Source organism: Anabrus simplex, chromosome 1, assembly GCF_040414725.1.
Source record: "Anabrus simplex isolate iqAnaSimp1 chromosome 1, ASM4041472v1, whole genome shotgun sequence".
In the NCBI taxonomy this organism is placed as follows: domain Eukaryota; kingdom Metazoa; phylum Arthropoda; class Insecta; order Orthoptera; family Tettigoniidae; genus Anabrus; species Anabrus simplex.
Window position 1 is genome coordinate 403,721,330 of NC_090265.1, and position 19,528 is coordinate 403,740,857.

Here is a 19,528-nt window from a genome sequence, read left to right on the forward strand (position 1 = left end):
TTACGCTATACCATGATAGTCCGCTAAATGAAATGGCGTATGGTTTTTAGTGCCAGGAGTGCCCGAGGACATGTTTGGCTTGCCACATGCAGGTCTTGTGATTTGACACCCGTAGGCGACCTGCGTGTCGTGATGAGGATAATATTTGCTGTATATAGGAGGATGAAAACATGCCGCATTGACTTACAAAGTACCTTTCTTGATAGGAGGTGCATTCTTATGCCTATTATTTTGAAATAGCAAGCCAACATGCCGTGATCGAGATGTACATTCATGTCATAGTACCAACATTGATAGGTCTTCCCATTTTGAAGAATGTAGCTGTGTATTAGACGTGTAAAATATTTAAGAAACTGTTAAAAATATACAATATCAACATAGGAATGACAAGAGTTATCACCCCCGCCTAACGAAGAGCAACTGGAGGTTCCCAACGAGCAAAGGCGAGTCTATGTAATCTATAGGTCTATAGGTGGGTATGTAGGTACGTATGTATTGCATCTCCTCCTATACCACTCAAGCGATTTCAACCAAAGTTGGTGCATTTATGACTTAGTATCAGGAAACAAACCTCGTGGGGGAAAGACACCACAAACACCCTTAAAGGGGGGACCTTGGGGACGAGTTACAAAAATAATCGTAAATAGTGTTGAATTCATAGTTTTCGGGGTCGCTGATATAAATAGTGACACTCCGGATTTTAAAGTCCAATTTCCGTCCCCTTTGGGGCAGGAGCGAGGGGGAGTGAGAAATAATAATAATAAGAAGAAGAATAGAAAATAGAGCCAAATTCATCATTTTCAGGGTGGCTGAAATGAATAGTGACACTCCGGAATTTGTTGAAGTCCAAGTTCATCACACTTTGGGGTGGTAGGGACGAGGGGGGAATGATATATATAAAAATAATCGGAAATAGTGCCGAATCCATAGTTTTCGGGGTCGCTGAGATGAATAGTGACACTCGGAATTTTTTAAAGCCCATATTCAGCGCCCTTAGCGGTGGGGGGGGGGGCGAGGGGGGGTGAGATATAAACATATTAATAATAGAAAATAGAAGTCGAATCCATAGTTTCGGGGTCGCTGAGATGAATAGTGACACTCCGGTATTTTTGAAAGTCCACGTTCACCCTTTAAGTGGGGGGGCGAGGGGAAATGAGATATAAAAATAATCGGAAGTGACGAATCCATGGTTTTCGAGGTCGCTGAGATGAATAGGGACACCCACGATTTTTTAAGTCCTTTGGGATAGGAGACGAGGGGAGAGTGAGATATGAAAATACTCGGTAATAGTGCCAAATCCACAATTTTCGGGGTCGCTGAAATGTATAGTGACGCTCCGAATTTTTTAAAGTCCATGTTCATCACCCTTTGGGGTGAGGGACGAGGGGAGAGTGAGATATAAAAATAATCGGAAATAGTATCGAATCCTTGGTTTTCGGTGTCGCTGAGATAAATAGTGACACTCCGGATACTTTAATGTCTATATTCAGCACCCTTAGGGGGGAGGGCGAGGCGGGAGTGAGATGTAATAATAGAAAATAGAGGTCGAATCCATAGTTTTCGGGGTTGCTGAGATAAATAGTGACACTCCGGAAAATTTTAAAGTCCAAGTTCATCACCCTTTGGGGTGAGGGACGAGGGGAGAGTGAGATATAAAAATAATCGGAAATAGTATCAAATCCATAGTTTTCGGGGTCGCTGAGATGTATAGTGACACTCCGGATTTTTTGAAGTTCAGATTCAGCACCCTTAGTGGGGGGGACGAGGCGGGAGTGAGATATAAACATATTAATAATAGAAAATATAAGTCGAATCCATAGTTTTCGGGGTCGCTGAGATGAATAGTGACACTCCGGAATTTTTGAAAGTACAAGTTCATCACCCTGTAAGTGGGGGGCGAGGGGAAATGAGATATAAAAATAATCGGAAGAGTTTTCGAGGTCGCTGAGATGAATAGTGATACCCGCGATTTTTTAAGTCCTTTGGGATAGGAGACAAGGGGAGAGTGAGATATGAAAATACTTGGTAATAGTGCCAAATCCACAATTTTCGGGGTCGCTGAAATGTATAGTGACGCTCCGAATTTTTTAAAGTCCAAGTTCATCACCCTTTGGAGTGAGGGACGAGGGGAGAGTGAGATATAAAAATAATCAGAAATAGTATCGATTCCTTGGTTTTCGGTGTCCCTGAGATAAATAGTGACACTCCGGATATTTTAATGTCTATATTCAGCACCCTTAGGGGGGAGGGCGAGGCGGGAGTGAGATGTAATAATAGAAAATAGAAGTCGAATCCATAGTTTTCAGGGTTGCTGAGATGAATAGCGACACTCCGGAAATTTTTAAAGTCCAAGTTCATCACCCTTTGGGGTGGGGGCGTTGGGTAATGAGATATAAAATTAATCGGAAATAGTGACGAATCTATAGTTATCGGTGTCGCTGAGATGTATAGTGACACTCCGGATTTTTAAAAGTTCATGCTCAGCATTAAGAGATAAGAATTTCGTAGTGTTCCCTAGTGAAGTGAGTTCAGCGACCTTGGGGGGGGAGGGGAGGGAGTGAGACATAAACTTAATCGAAAATAGTGTCGAATCCATACTTTTCGGGATGGCTGAAATGAATAGTGACACTCCGGATGTCGTTTAAGTTCAAGTTGAGCCCCAGTAAGCAGGGTTGTGAGAAGGGGTGAAGAAAAGAATATGTGCAAATGACCAAGATTTTGGGTGTTTGTATGCATATTCCAGCATAGGTGTCAACTAAACTTGGTACAATACTAAATTTATTTAATAAATTCACACTATCTGTAAAAAATACTGCAGGGGCAAGACACCCCTAGAAGCCCTAGGGAAGGGGGCGAAATATAATTATAACTAAAAACGACCGATATTAGTGTTGAATCCATAGTTCTCTGGACTATGGAGAGATTTCAGCCAAACTTGGTACACTTATGACTTACTATCGTGAGACAAACTGCGAGGAGGTATGGTAGACCTAGCACGCCAAGGGGTGGGGTGGGAAGGCCGATATGTAAAAATAATCGAAAATAGTGTGGAGTAGTGAGACGAATATTGATATTCCGGACGTCGTTCTATGTATGTTTCTTCCACCATAGCCCTCATACAAAATTGGTACACATATGACTTACTATCTGAAAAAAATACTATTGGGTAAAACACCAGTAGCACTCCTCGTGGAGGTGGTGAAATATAAAAATAAACGAAAATGACTGATATTAATGTTTACGAGTTTGCTGACTTGAACTGTGATACTCTGGATGGATAAGTCATACATCACTGCAATTGGTATGGAGGTTGGGAAGGGGTGAAAATGAATGTAAAAATAACCGTCAAAAATGGGTGTATGTGGGTATATTCCAAAATAGCTCTCAACAAAACTTAGTACATATATGACTTACCATCTGGAAAAAAAATACTATGGAGATAAAACACCAATCCCCGCTGGGGGTGGGGAATGAGAGGGCAAGACATTTTCCATTATTTAAAAATAATAGAAAATAACCGATATTAATGTCGAATTCATTGTTGTGACTCCTTGAATATCGTTTAAGTCGACGTTCAGTCTCCATTGGAACGGTCCACTGAAAGGAGTTTTGTAGTGAATAGTATAAAATGACCGAGATTAGTGTTGAATCCACTGCGTTTGGGGTCTCAAGGCTGATTGGTGAGAGTCTCATTGACAGTTGAAATAGTGTAGATCATATCTATACCGTGACTGATAAATACATGAAGTTATCACTTATTATCTTTTTGAAACTATCAAATACTTCCCAATCAATTCGAGCTTCCACAATGATAAAATTTTACTCAAAAATGAAATCATTTAAAACTTGAAATCAAACACATCTAAATAACTCTAAAACTATATAATAGATGGTAAAAATCCATATCCCAGAAAGGAATTCTATTAAAAAATCACTTTAACATAACTAACTGATGATACTAATCTTAAAAGTAAACATCCTAAACCAACCGGGCTACGCCGGATAGTACAGCTAGTAATATATAAGAGATTATAAATGAAAGTCTTGTTTGTATATACTGTATTGTTTAAATTTGCTTTGCTGTGATTGATTTGGTCATCGTGAAATGTTTATGTAAAGTGAATCTTCCACAGCTGGATTGGGAGAATTTCGTATCCGAGATCTTAATGACGAGATTAATAAATTACTTCGTGAGAAAGGACATTGGGAGACACAGATCAGAGAACTAGGAGGTCCTGACTATGCAAAAGTAGGACCCCGTATGCTGGATCATGAAGGAAAGGAAGTTCCTGGGAACAGAGGCTATAAATACTTTGGAGCTGCAAAGGAATTGCCTGGTAATGAGTTTAATATTATGTTAAGCAGTTGTAATATGAATACTTATTCTATAATTTAGCTGATAAACTTAACTTGTAAACTTTAACTTGTACAGCCAAAAATTTTTACCATTTTAATATTGATAATCATGTTTTACCTTCAACCTTCTGTGAATAGTAAGTAGACCAAGTAGATACATTATTTACTATAATCTTACACTTCTTGTTGTCATATGTGAGGTGCTTAGAATACAAGGGGTACAGGTGACATTTAAAAATAAAAAGGTTTTGAGTGCAGGAGTGGTTAATAAAATAGTAAATAGTTTGGAACCCACCAAGCTCAATAGCTTAAGTCGCGTAAGTGTGGTCAGTATTCAGTATTCGGGAGATAGTTTGAACCCCACTGTCGGCAGCCCTGAAGATTGTTTTCCTGGTTTACCATTTTCACATCAGGAAAATGCTGGGGCTGTACCTTATTTTTTTTTTTTTTTTTGCTATTTGCTTTACGTCGCACCAACACAGATACGTCTTATGGCGACGATGGGATAGGAAAGGGCTAGGACTGGGAAGGAAGTGGCCGTGGCCTTAATTAAGGTACAGCCCCGGCATTTGCCTGGTGTGAAAATGGGAAACCACGGAAAACCGTCTTCAGGGCTGCCGATAGTGGGGTTCGAACCTACTATCTCCTGAATACTGGATACTGGCCGCACTTAAGCGACTGCATCTATCGAGCTCAGTGTACCTTAATTAAGGCCACTACCACTTCCTTTTCACTCCTAGCCCTTTCCTATCCCATAATCGCCATAAGACCTATGTGTGTTGGTGCGACATAAAGCAACTTGTAAGTTTGGAATCCAAGGGATGTAAGTGAGAACTTACAGGTGCTGACCTTTAGTTGAGTGTGTAATAAGCATTCAGAAAAACAACTATTCTGCGTAGAGGACAAAGAGGTACATCTGCACTTGTATTCCTTGGCTTCCAAATTAAATGTGAAACCAAGTTTATTGCATTGTTTTATATTGTTAGGATTATTTTTTAGGAAATTTTGTGTGAATATTATTTTTGTTTTCAGTTTTTAATGTAGTTATATTGTTACTGTGTACTTCATTGGTTGTACCAAGTTGTTATTTCAATATGTCCGAATCAGATGAAAATGACCACAAACTTAACTGCAACCTTGATGGTAAGTAACACATTTTTTTCTGCTTTATCTACATTTTGATAATTCTATAAGCCTTTTTTACCAGTAGAATGTCAGATAATTGGAAATGATTTAACTAATTATGTAACAGTCCAACATAAATAGGACTTCCCAGTGTTTGCATTCTGCTAATGTTTATAATGCTTTATTAACAGAGGTGATACAGATGAAGATGCCACATACACTGAGCGGCACGAAAAACGCAACACTTCAATTTCTTTCAAAAACTGAAATTTATTCTAAATTTATGACACTAATCCACCATCTTATGATTGAATATTGTGGTACGGTCCCATCTAATGGTCTAACAATGAAAAGAATAGACGATTAGAGATGCACATTTCAAGGAAATTTTGAGTAAGCTCATAAAGGTAATGCACTCTGTTTTAATGTTACTTCACACTTTCACTTCACAGACCTCGGAGACTATCTCGGGGACCTCTGTTCGCATCTTCAAAAGCGTGTATTGCCACCTCTTGCAGCAATGACGGCATTCAACCTTTCAGGCATGCTCCTGATTAATGCGGTAATGTTCTGTTGAGGAATCACCTCCCATTCTTCCAGGAGGGCGTTCCGTAGGTCCTGTAGGGTCTCTGGATAGCGCTGACAGACTCTTCTCCCCAGCTGGTCCCAAACATGCTCAATGGGATTCAAATCGGGGCTTCGAGCAGGCCAGACCATAGCATGAATCTCTGTTTCATCCAAGAACTGTTGCACAATTCTCGCAACATGTGGGCGTGCATTGTCTTGCACTAGTGTAAAACCATCACCAAGAAACGGAGCGAAAGGCACAACATGTTCCAGAAGGATTTCCTCCTCATACCGATATGCGGTAAGACTCCCATGCTCCACGAAGACTAAATCCGTCCTTGCAGCGTATTGATTCCTGCCCACACCATCACAGAACCACCGTGAAAAGGCATCCTGGATGAGCATGTGCAAGGGAAATACCTTTCCCCTGGCCTTCTGAAGACCCTCTCTCTTCCTCTCTTCTGTCAGGTGATCAGAGGCCAAATCGCGACTCGTCGGTGAACAACACTTGATCCCATTGTTGTACTGTCCAGCCAAGATGTTCTCTTGCAAAACGCAGTCGAGCTGTGCGATGCTCTCTGGTGAGTTCCGGTCCTGTAGCAGGTCTTCTGGACTGAAGATTGGCTTCTTTCAGTCTCCTTCGAACAGTTCTCTCACTAACAATGACCCCTCGATCTTCCACCAAAGCAACAGCTTTGGCAACTTGTTCAGGGCTTAATGGCATGTTTACTCCAGAAAGCTGATTAAGAGAATCACAGGAAGTTCCTACAAACACGTGTGATTGAAAGGGGAACAATTAAAGGTACAACAATAAGCGGTACAAGAGCGGGAAAACATTATTGGCTCACATCCAGCAATGTGTTTTCCAGGTTGCGCAGGAAAAATCAATTGAGGCTAGTGCAATAAACAATCAACACTTCATTGTTTACTCGCAAAGCAATGCCAATAGCATACCCCATCTAAAAACAATGGTTGAAGTGCTTCACTTCGATTAAATAGATAATTACACATCATTTATTGGGTGTTGCGTTTTTCGTGCCGCTCAGTGTATGTTCTAGACCTTGATGAGGAAAGTGACTGTTCAAACGTTAAGTACAATTCGATGTGACCAGTTATCGCAATTATTTATATTTTTGTCTTGATGTTAGGCCTAAAAGTCAAAATGAAATTTTAGAATATTGACCCTTGAAGTTTACTTAATTATGTGTTCTTGAGGCCATATAGTTTGTCATTTTAGGTTTCCTATCAGATTCCTGTGAAGATGGTGTTGAGGGACAACCTGATGCTGCAGAACCTGTAGATGAACAACCTCCAAAAAAAGAAGTTGACAGAAAGAACATAAGAATAGACAGCTGGGATAAAAATAAAGAAAAAAGAAGAAGGAATGAAGGCAAGCAGTATACAGACAGGACAGGGAAGATTTATGAGGAAAGACATACATGCAGGTTTAAATGCAATGAGAATGTTCCTCAGCACAAACGGCAGGAAATATTTGAACATTACTAGAAACTGGGTGATTGGAATTTACAAACTGCATTCATAAATTCTTCATAACTGTTGAAAATCCAGTAAGAAAAAAAGAGGGAGCAGCACAAAGAAAGTCATTGTCTTGATGTACACCATTTGAAAAGTCACAGGGTTTGCAAGTTTTTGTTTTCCTTATCAGCTCAAAGTCATAAAAGAGTAACCAATGTAATTCAAAAGAAATATAATTCTGGGACAGGTGTATCACCAAAAGACATAAAGCGCCAGCAAATAAAACCTCAGAAGAAAGAGTCATCTTAATAAAAGATCGCATCACGTCTTTTCCCAAATACACTAGACATTACTCAAGGCACGAGAATCCAAACTGTCAGTACTTAGACAAAACTCTCAATGTAACCCATATGTATACTCTGTATAAAGAGTTCTGTGCTGAAAGAAATGTACCACCAGCCAAAGAAAGTTTTTATAGATATACAGTATATTCAATAAGACTTTCACAGACCCCATTCTGAGACATGCTACATGTGATATACTTCAGATCATAATAGGTCATGGTGGACCTGATGTACAACAAGCTTTTAAGATTCAGAATGAAGTTCATCTGCACAAAGCAGATGCTGCTAAAGCTGCAAAAGGTTATAGTATAAAAGAAACTAAAAATGGCCCTACTCGTGTTGCTTTTATTTTGATCTTCAGAAAACATTTCTAACACCATAAATTGCGTGCAGTAAGGCCATATTATGGCCATCAGCTTTAGACATACAATTTTACTGTAGACAAACCAGCTACTGGAGAAGCCCACATGTTTGTGTAGCATGAGGGGCAAGCACATCGTTTCAAAAATTTGCTTCATGCCTATTGAAATACATTAATAATTTGCCTCACACAGTGAAACATATAATAGCTTTTAGTGACAATGCTGCAGGGCAGCGATGAGAAACCAACACTGAAGTACCTGAAGTACAGGAATTTACAGAAGCTTCTTCTTTTTGTCCCTCCTGTTCATCATAGATTCTATACAGATCTTCCTTATCTTGCTGCTCATGGAAATGCAAACCTTAATGGAGATCATGGGGGTGAAGATCCTGATGACACTGAACCAGCCCCTATCTGTGAAAGTGATTCAGACTAACTGAATATATATATATTTATTTATTTATTTATTTCACTTAACCACATAATATCTAAAATAAACTTCATAAAACAGAATAATGAAATAAAATTAAAATCCTAACTTCATTCATTCTTCCATTCATACTGGCATTCATACAAGCTGGTTATACATTTAATGGCTAATCTCAGCAAGACTGCTTGAAAGAAACTAAAAAAGTGCAATTACTTTTTACTTGCTGCAAATGGCATGGTTGTTAATATCTCGTGTTGTTTTCTAGAGTGAACATACTTAAAGAAAAAAAAAAACTACAAATGCTGTGGTTATTAGCATCTTGTTATTTTAAGTAAACATGCTTACAGAAAAAATATTAGGATAGTTTTAAGTTTCTTTGTTTATTATTGTTGTTATAATGAGGGTTTCTTAACCATCCATTGGAAAGTGTGGAAAGCTTTACATACCTTGGCAGCGTAATATCTCGAGATACACTAGCCACAAAGGAGGTGGCAAATAGAGTGCAGAAGCTCACTTTTACCAGCAAGTATGAACACTCCTCTGAAATCCCAAAGTACCAACAAAATCAAAGCTGGTGATATTCAATCAGTACTTCGTACCAATTTTAACCTATGGTATTGAAACCTGCACCCTCACTAAGAAAGACTCATCAAGGTTGCAGGCATCCGAGATGAAGTTTCTTAGGTCCACAATTCAAAAAACCAAGCTGGACAAGTTGAGGAATGATGTGGTTAGGAAGGAAGCTGGGATTGTTACATCATTGTTAGATCAGATCAGCATGTCCAGGCTGAGGTGGTTTGGGCATGTAATGAAGATGGAGCCAACAAGGACAGCAATGTTAACTTAGAGTGACATGTGGCAGGGAAACGGATGGTGGGAAGACTAAGAACCCACTGGATGGACATTGTAAAGATGGACATTGCAGATCGGGGAAGGACACTGGAGGACGTCATCAACAATAGAACTATCTCAATAAGACAGAACGGAAGAGGCTCGCCAACAGTACCCGGGAAACTGGAACTGTAAAATGATAATGATGCTAATGAGGGTTTCTTCTGTGAATGTTGTAATTTGCAGTATTAATAAAGACTTTGGTGTGTATTTATTTTTCTCGTATAAATTATTCAGTGTACCATCTGTGTCTGACGAGCTTGTAGGTTCAGCATGATCAAGAAATAGAACACTCTTAGCTACAAACATTAGTTGTGATAGACAATGTGAGTTCCTACATATTTGTTGTTATATTGTTCATTATGCAGTACTTACCAGTTATTATAAATATGTAACTAAAGCACAATTGCTCTATCACTTTGAAACTTCACGACACCACCTCAATTCACAAGAGTCACTGTAGACGGAACCCGTATTTATCGTCAGGCCTTTAGTCTTGAGATTAGGTGCATGTGCGGCAGCCATGCTTAACCCTCACACCTCTTACCCCTTATCTACTCGACATCCCGTTAGATTTGCAAGTAATGAAAATCATTTTTTTTTCCGTATTGAAAGATTCTCAATAATAATAATATAAAAGAATTTATTGGACTCCAACCTATTCAATACATTACTGGATGTTAACATCCATTTTAACGATGTTTAACTAAAAATGTTAACATCCAGTAATGTATTGAATAGGTTGGAGTCCAATAAATTCTTTTATATTATTATTATCCCGTTAGATGCCTATAGTAATGCTTGCAGGACGAGGGGTACAAGTGACTCTTCCTGCCAAAAATAATAAATCGAATAACTGACTATTATTTATACTTAATGATTTCATATTTTCTAGATGATTGGACACAAGTATAGGTAACATAAATGCTCATTTACTCATTGAACGTTGAAAATTTTCTCCAAACTAACTTTTGATCATTTGTACCCCTTGTCTTCCAAGCGCGTCGTATATGTAATTTGTTGTGAACTACTGCATATATTGTAATTTCACTGAAGCATTCAGTGAAGCCACCAACTGTTTTTGTTTTCTTGATTGGTCTGAAGCAGTTTCCAATCCAGCTCACCAATCCAATGCACCAACAGTTGGCTGCATTGTTTGGGTCATATAGGTGAGCTTGAATTCAGGAGTTAATGGGTTTGAATCCCACTGTTGACAACCATGAAGATGGTTTCCCATTTTACCACCAGGCTGTACCGTAATTAAGGGTACAGTAGTTTCCTTTCCATTCCTAGGCCTGTCCTGTCCCATCATAGCCAAAAGACCTGTCTGTGTCAGTGCGATGAAGGAAAAAAATCCCACCCCACTATTCTAATTAATCTGCATACTAACCTTCCCGCTACAGACCATACAGCGTTCCAGTGGTCATTACACTTCACCTCACCACAACTAAGGTGAACACCCATGTATATTGCTCCATGGCATTCTGAGGAGGTGCCATGAATGTTGAAAGTATTGCCCTGTTGTCCTGGTTTGATGCAGTTCTCTACACCACTCTGGGCCAATATCTTCATCACTACATACATACCTAGCACATCCTGCACTGGGCGAGTTGGCCATGCGGTTAGGAGCGCGCAGGTTCGAACCTCACTGTCGGCAGCCCTGAAGATGGTTTTCCATGGTTTCCCATTTTCACATCAGACAAATGCTGGGGCTGTACCTTAATTAAGGCCATGGCCGCTTCCTTCCCATTCCTAGGCCTTTCCTGTCCCATCATCGCCATAAGACCTATCTGTGTTGGTGCGATGTGAAGCAAAAAAAAAAGCACATCCTGCATCTATCCTAAGATGTTTGTCATACTGATCCCTTGGTATCCCCCAGCCATTTTTATTCCATGCACCTCTCCCCAAAGTTAAATGATCCAAGTCCTGCAAGTCTCAGACCATGACCAACCAATCTACAGTACCTCTCCTTTGAATCAAACATCACCAAATCATTCTCGTCACTCCTACTTGGTTCAGTATCTCTTTGTTTGTGACCCAGTCGACGCATCTCACCTTAATACCACTTTTCTAAAGCCTCTATTCTTTTTCTTTCTGTAGTAGTTATCATCCATCTTTCACTCACATATAGTGAGTTAGTGGATATGAACAGACGTTGACTCTGGAATGACAAACTTTCATGAAATGCTGTCTTCAACAATTTACGACATTTGTTCGTGATCGTTGATGCCATAAAATGTTTTTATATCTGCTGTAAGTCTATACCATTCTTTGGAAAGTCTGTAGATATCTCACTCTCCAGCTGGTGTATCGAGATTCTCATATATCTCATTGAAATGGGCTGACTTCGTAGCTGCAACTGTTCTCTTTGCTGCTTTTCTAGCATCACAGTATGAAATCTAGTTTTTCTTCTGTCCTTTGAGGCAAGAAACCACTGACAGATGAGTCCGATGACCTAGATGTTAGGCCCCTTTAACAAGCATCATCAAGTCTGTGACAGATGTTCTTTTTAATCTGCACCATGTTTTTGATCTCTTTAGTCCACAGCCATGTCTAACGATCATTTTTTCTATGCCCAGGATTAGTCACACCTAGATGTTCATGGAAAGCTCTGTGTGCTGTTGCTTTTAGAGCATTCCATGTTGTTTGAACATCAGTAATGGGTGGAATGGTTATGCTGGAAATGATGTTACTTTCCTTCTGTTTGAAACGCCACCATTTTATTTTTGATGGACCGTTATGTTCTCTCTTTTGCTTAGGAGGTTGATGTTCAGGTGGACAGCTAGTGGGCGGTGTTGGGCTGCTACTGCTTCATAAGGTAATAACCTTCTTGTCTTAGACAAGCTTTAAACCATGCTGCTGTATGAGGATATAATCAGTCTGGCTCATTATATTGCCATTACAATAAGTCAATAGGTGAGAAGCTCTCTTATGAAGAAAGTATTCATGATGACGAGCTCATGAGTTTCAGTAAAGTTTACGTTCCTCTCACCATTTTCATTCCTCACTCCTGCACCATAGTTTCCGTGGCAATGATAACCTTCAATTATTGACCCTACATGGCCATTGAGATTGGGTACTTTATATGTACTGAACCCTTTAGGTCCATATTGAGGGATACCTACCTTCCTTACCTATCAGCAAAGTTCATGAGATCTGTCTCTTGGGTCGTATCGGGTTCTTCGTCACTTGCTGAGGTAAAGGTAGGGTTCAGTAATCCTAATCTATCTACTGGAATGAAAGGTCTGTTTAAAAGATTCCTATTTATTCAGGAAAATTCTGAAGCATTCTGTCAACGGTATCATCGAAGTCAATTGTGTCCACTGGACACCACAATCATTTTTACATAAACGTCAGAACACTGGTGTGAGACTTTAACGTAACTGCCTGACGGGCATTCTTACTAGAAACCATTGTCTCAATTATTAATCATTTAAGAAAGGAAAGTCTGGAAATCCTTAAATTCGGCTTCCATGTGAGACCACATGTACCATCATAGTGATTAGTTATGGTCCAGCCCTCGTAACACAAACTCTGGACTCTGGGTATAATTAAGGCCGTCCAATCGGTGTGTGCCACACAGTGGTTCTACGGCATGGACCCTTAATTGAATCGATGTGACCTGCGTCTATGTCATGGACCAACATCTAATCTTCTAAGTTACTTTAAAGTCATTGTGGATGATGACCGCACGGAAAGGATGCTACAATGGCATATGGCCCTAATCTAAGTCACTGAGGTTGATGACCCCCTGACCATCCAAGTTTCTAGGCTGAAGGCTAAACACAATTAAGTTACATCGGTTGATGACCAAAGTTCCACTTTACTATCCCCAGCACATTCACTGCTCAGTCAATCAAAGTTCAATAATTACAACAATAGCAATGCTCACAAACTTTGTGGCAGTAAAATCCATTTCCTTCGGATATGTCCCCTTAAACGTTACTTTATATTTTAATATTCCTCCAGAAAAACAATCTAAAATTTCCAGAATGCATCTCCAAGTTATTCGCTTGATTAAAGTTATTTCAAAATGCGGTTTCACTGAATTTAATAATTAAATAAATTTAAATGATTACCGGGCGAGTTGGCCGTGCGCGTAGAGGCGCGCATCTGTGAGCTTGCATCCGGGAGATAGTAGGTTCGAATCCCACTATCGGCAGCCCTGAAAATGGTTTTCCGTGGTTTCCCATTTTCACACCAGGCAAATGCTGGGGCTGTACCTTAATTAAGGCCACGGCCGCTTCCTTCCAACTCCTAGGCCTTCCCTGTCCTATCGTCGCCATAAGACCTATATATGTGTCGGTGCGACGTAAAGCAACTAGCAAAAAAAAAAAAAAAAAAAATTAAATGATTTGACGAAATGTTAACGAACAACAAATTTTATCTCCGCGGACTCTGGTTTCTTCACAGATTCCTACGCAGCTGTGATGTGAATTCAATATTGCGATGTTTATCTGGCTGGAAAAGAATTGTTACATAATTCATGTCCAGTTATATATCTTGTCTCGTGATTTCACACTTTAAAATCTAATCTAGTCCTAACCGTTATTAACACTTGGATATCCTAATAATCTACGTACAAACCAAACAACTCGCCATATAATTACGATGTCATATCTCGTCATTACCATTTATGAATTTTGCACACCCCTCATGGACCAACCAATTATCACGACCATCGCTCTATATTTTGGACAACCCTGAATTTGGTTACTCTGTTCCTTATACTCAAAGTTCGTGATTTCAAATGTTCATTACGTCCCCAATTACAGTATTTCACAATACTCAGATCATTACCGGCTATGAATTTCAACTAAATCCAGCATTTTAACGTTTTCCCTGGCCGAGAATACAGTACAATCTCAATTCCACGCCTGTCCCGTTATATCACAGCTGAGGCCTCTCATCCCCCAAGTTCGCTTGGCAGTTACATGAAACACCTGGTTTACTCACAGTTGACTGGCTTCTCAAAATGCTCTCTTTAAACTCTGCCGACATAATTAAACAAATACGATATTCTAACCAACAAAATGCACAGATTAAGCTTCAAGATGCCCACACTAATTATACGCGTCGCCCATTAATACCGCTATGGATTTCTATGAATTTCTTTCCATTCCCAACATTATAATGATAGGACTCTAACCTGATTCGCACATTTCATCTCAACTCATATAAAACATTCCTCGGGCTTCCGTGTCCCGGCTTCAATGACAGGTCCAACCTGATTCACAAATCTCATATCAACAAAACTAACCCCTGTTTCCCAGCTCCACAATTATCATCGACAAAGAACTGGAATAAAATCCTTACTAGAAATCTCGACGTCTAATATGGCACAATGCATTACTCATGAATAACTTCGCATAAATGAGATCGTATTTAATAACTTGATTATTACGAACATTCTACTAGATCTTTTTATTGTCAGTCAGACACAGTTTAAAATGGGCATAGAAAAACGTTTCTCTCTGTGACCAAATTCATCACCCTAGGTTCTCACCCGACAGCGCACTTCCACTCGATTGAAAATGAGTAACCATGGATTATTATTATTAACATCAAATTGCAGACAGGAAAAATTTTACGTCGAATGAACATCTTAATTTGGCATCACAAAATATAGGCAGTACACTTCACACGGATGATGATCTACATTGGACGTGATATCACTTCGGAACCCTATTCAATAACTTTTTACATCATACGGCACTCGCAAGACTTCAAATTTTTTTTATCCAAGTGGAAAATAAAACAAATGACTCTTTTTTTAGTCGTATTCTCACATTTACAAAACTTAGTAGGGTGACCACTGCGTCATATATCCCCATTCAAATACACTTTTAGAGATCACGAGACAAGATATAAGAGGTAGTAAGATGGAAAGTCACCTACCTCATGTCGTCACGCCAGTGTTCGTCATAGGGCTCACCTGCGACCCTGGCATTTTATTTAGCCATTTTTACATTCATGGCTTTACAAACAATTTTTTAATATCTTCAGGTTTCCTGGAATAAAGCATAAAAAAAAAAAAGACCCTTCACTTGTTTGCTGAGTGTACACGATGGATTATAATTATTTCCGCACACGAATTACTTGATCACATTAGAATTTATTCAGTACTTTGACCGTCCTATCTGGTACCATTATTTCACTCAAGAAAACTATCTCCTCATGGAGTCAAGACTTAGCCGCAATGGCTAAAATCTGCAGTTGAACTCAGTCTACTTTCGTTGTTTGATTTCGCAGAGCAGCTCAACAATTTTTCGTCCGCTTTGTATCACAAATGCCGGAGAAGGAGACTTCGTCATGGCGTCCCTTCGTATTTATAGCAGTTACCCCCTCTCTTCGGATATCTCCCTTTGCCGCCAAGAAAATTTCTATAAATTTTCTGACTTACCTAAACTGTAATTTCAAGAGTTTTGAAAGTGACTACATGCTTGCTACATTTCTGGCGGTAGTGTTCATGGACATTTAAAACTTTTACGGGTTCGATTTGTGAGATGATTGACCCCCTTTGATAGGCACTATATTTTTTTGACTTGGCTTGGTTCGCCATGTACACGCGCTTTGAAATAGTTCACAAAAATGACTTGAGATTCTTCCGCCGTTGACACGTGTGGCTGACGTCACGTACCCCAGAGCGTGGGACCGAAGGTAATCACCCCCTCGTCACGTGTCAAATCCATGCTATCAAGAATCCAAGTTTTAAATGATTGTCGATTTATGCATAATGTTCTTAGGGCACAAAGGTCATGGGTTCAGTACATTAAAAGGTATGGGATACAGACTACATACCTGCCTTACTCCCTAGTAGATTATTGCTTCTCTTTCATATTACCTGCTCTGATCACTGCAGTTTTTTTTTTGTACATATTATGAATTACTCTTTGTTCCCTGTTCTTAATTCCAATCCTCTTAAGAATTTCAAAAATCAGTCTACATTATTTAAAAGATTTTCCAAATTTACTGTACAAATGCCTTAAACATGGACTTGTTCTTCCTAATTCGATTTTCTAATGTCAGCTGTAAAGTTAGGATTGCCTCACTAGTTCCTACATTCTTTCAGAAACCAAATGGACCTTCCCCCATTTTGTTGTTAATTTGTCTTTCAGTCTTTTTGTAAATAATCCTTGTTAAGATTTTACATGCTAATGGTGCAGTAGTCTTTGCCTTTGTCGGCTCCTTCTTTCATAGGTAGCGGAATAATGCAGGTAGTCTTCACTGGTCTCATATACATTTTACATATCAAGTGAAATAGTCAGGTTATTTCTGTTTCTTCCAACGTTGCCAGTTCTACTGTAAGTGCTGATATTCTTCTTAGATCCACCATAGCCCCATCATATTCTGATCTCAGAATTGGGTCTCCTCTTTTGTCCATTTTCTCTTCTCTTTCTAGCTGCTGTTCATCAAGGTCCTGTCCCTTGCAGAAATGTTCTATATGTACCTTTAATTCTTTCCTCCTTCATGAAGAATGGTCTCCCATCTGAGCTCTTACTGTTCATACCCTTGTTTTTCTTTCTCCAAAAGTCTCTCTTAAGTTTCCTGTAAGCAGCATCTGTAATCATCAATAGCTTTACATTTCTCACTGCTTTACACCTCTTGCTTACTTCATTCTTTAGGCACCTGTACTTATATTTCCTTCTTTGGTTGTTGAATTCTTGTACATCCTTCGCTCATCAATCAAATCTAATATATTGTGAGTTATCCAGTTCTTTCCGTCAATGTTTGACTGACTTCCTAGATTTTCAGCTGCAGTCCAACTTACCGCATTTTTCACCTCCATCCACATACATTGTTTCATTTCTCTTGTGATTTATCTATTTCCCATCTCTGGTCTTTCTTCCCTTTCTGCAATTTCTTCAGCTTTACCCTCCACTTCATGCCCAGCAAATTGTAGCCTGAACCTGGGGATGTTTTACATTCTAGTACCTGATTCCTAATCTTTCCATTAACATTATATAATCTATCTGGTATCTTCCAGTGTCTCTCAGGTGCTTCCATGCGTACAGGGTCTCTCATATAAACTAAGACCAAACGCACAGTGTTTGTGCTGCGGCTGCCTCAGCCTAATTTATGTTGCGTGCGGCCGCCCTGCTTTAAACATGTACACAATATTGCATGAAATCTTACCTTATAAAAGATGCTGGAATTGTCGTCCTTCCTGGGTTATATAGACGTATTTCGTAACCACATTCTGCCTGACATGAGTGAGTTCTGCCACTTTAATGTTTCTGATGTAATATTTTCTTTCAGTTCCTTCAATGTGTGAGGATTTGTTCAATAAACTTTTTCTTTCTGTTTATCCCACAAGTAAAATGAGAACAAAGGGAAAATAGACCAACTTTGATCACTCTGTCTGCAAATACTTCTGAGATTGTAAGAAGGGGATCTTCTGCTATATGAGCATGAGCTGAATCTTGTTGAAACCACCCACGCGACTTTTCTTTTTTCGTTAACTGATGGAAGAACGGCATCGAAATGTCATCTTGGTACCTCTATATTTACTGTTGTCTCAAAAAAAAAAGGCCTAATTATTTGTCTTGCACTAACAGCACACCAAACATCAATCTTCCTATCATAATGAGGGACTTCATAAACACCATTAAGATTTTCTGTACACCAATAGCGAGAGTGATGACTGTTCACAAGACCATTAAGATGAAATCAGGCCTCATCTGAAAAGATTACATGCTGTGGGTCGAATAAACGATGATTCAGTGATGCAAGACACCACTCATAATATCTCTTTCTTGTGGCTAGATCAGCAGATTTTAAACAATGGGCCTGTGTAAACCTGTACAGTTTGACGTGTAACAGCTTTGTAGCTCTGTGTGCAGAATGTTATTATTTCATGAATACCGTTTCCGAATTTCCCAGTCCTTTTACTGTAACCCAGTCCAGGTCTAAGTTTGCTAGGATGCCGATACAGGTCAGGAGCTCACTAAAACCGGCATCATGCGCTGTGCTGTTATTGCATCAGACATGCTTCACAAGTGGAGAGTTAAATTGCCACCAGTTCTTTGGTTGGAGAATATGTCAGCGAGAGGAAGGGAAGGATTTGTGAACAGTAGGATACATCCAGAACCATTCAGTGCAGTAATGGCATCACAGTTCGTAAAGACTTAATATCAGCACTTTGACCTATATTTCTAAGAAATCACTTGGACTTATCTATCATTAACTTTATGAATGCAACACTTGAGTCATATTGAACACTAGCAAGTTCTCTATATAAAACATATGAATTTTCTTATACCAATAATTTAAAATTAAAATATGATATTATAAAATGATATAACACTCAGTCTTCCATATGCATTGCAATTAAAATATCAGACTTGTCAAATATTAAAACATTTAAAATGGCAACCCAATTTTTATAAAATACATGTCTCTCTTACTTTATGAAATGATAGATCAAGTTCAAGAAGTGTATGGTGATTTGTAAGCTGCTGAGGAAGAGAAGGAACAAGGTTCTTGAAACATGTACAGCATTTAGTGATATAAATAAATCAAAAATGTTAATAGTATTGACTAGGCAGAACTTACATATTTAACAGTAGACTTACACTGTTATTGCATCTAACTCCTCAATTTTTCTCTGACTATTTAGGAAATAGAGTCAACAGCCTCTATGGAGTGCAGTTGAGCAGGTAAAAGTCTAGGACATTCTCTTGCCCTTAGGGGAGAAATCACTCCAAAAGGCAGATGAACAACTAGCTGATCTAAGGCACAGAATACAGAAAACAATGGGAAACCAATGCAATAAAGACCAGTGTGGATTTCTGAAGAACATGCAGTTCTCTCTGCTTGAAGTTTGAATTTGATGATGATATCTATGCATCTAACTTCGGATGTCAAGTAGTTTGCCAGGAACACGTTTTCTTTCCCTCTCAGTGATAGACAAATAACGTGCACGTACGGTCCCAAATTCTGCAAAACAGTTTTCAGAAAAGGCACAATGTATATGTC

The 19,528-nt window shown here is 39.1% G+C and overlaps 2 protein-coding genes across 2 annotated transcripts in view; one reads left to right on the plus strand and one right to left on the minus strand.

Annotated features, from left to right (window-relative positions):
* The window catches only part of LOC136856854 (pre-mRNA-splicing factor ISY1 homolog), an 80,298-nt gene that overhangs the window by 29,097 nt on the left and 31,673 nt on the right, over positions 1 to 19,528 (plus strand). Inside the window, exon 4 of the mRNA XM_067135049.2 lies at positions 4,134 to 4,337. Coding sequence (XP_066991150.1) covers positions 4,134 to 4,337 — 204 coding nt within the window. The remainder of the gene's footprint in view (positions 1 to 4,133; positions 4,338 to 19,528) is intronic.
* Positions 8,252 to 19,528, minus strand: part of LOC136856852 (afadin- and alpha-actinin-binding protein A) — a 195,056-nt gene continuing 183,779 nt past the window's right edge. Inside the window, exon 6 of the mRNA XM_067135046.2 lies at positions 8,252 to 8,643. Coding sequence (XP_066991147.2) covers positions 8,602 to 8,643 — 42 coding nt within the window. The 3' untranslated portion in view covers positions 8,252 to 8,601. The remainder of the gene's footprint in view (positions 8,644 to 19,528) is intronic.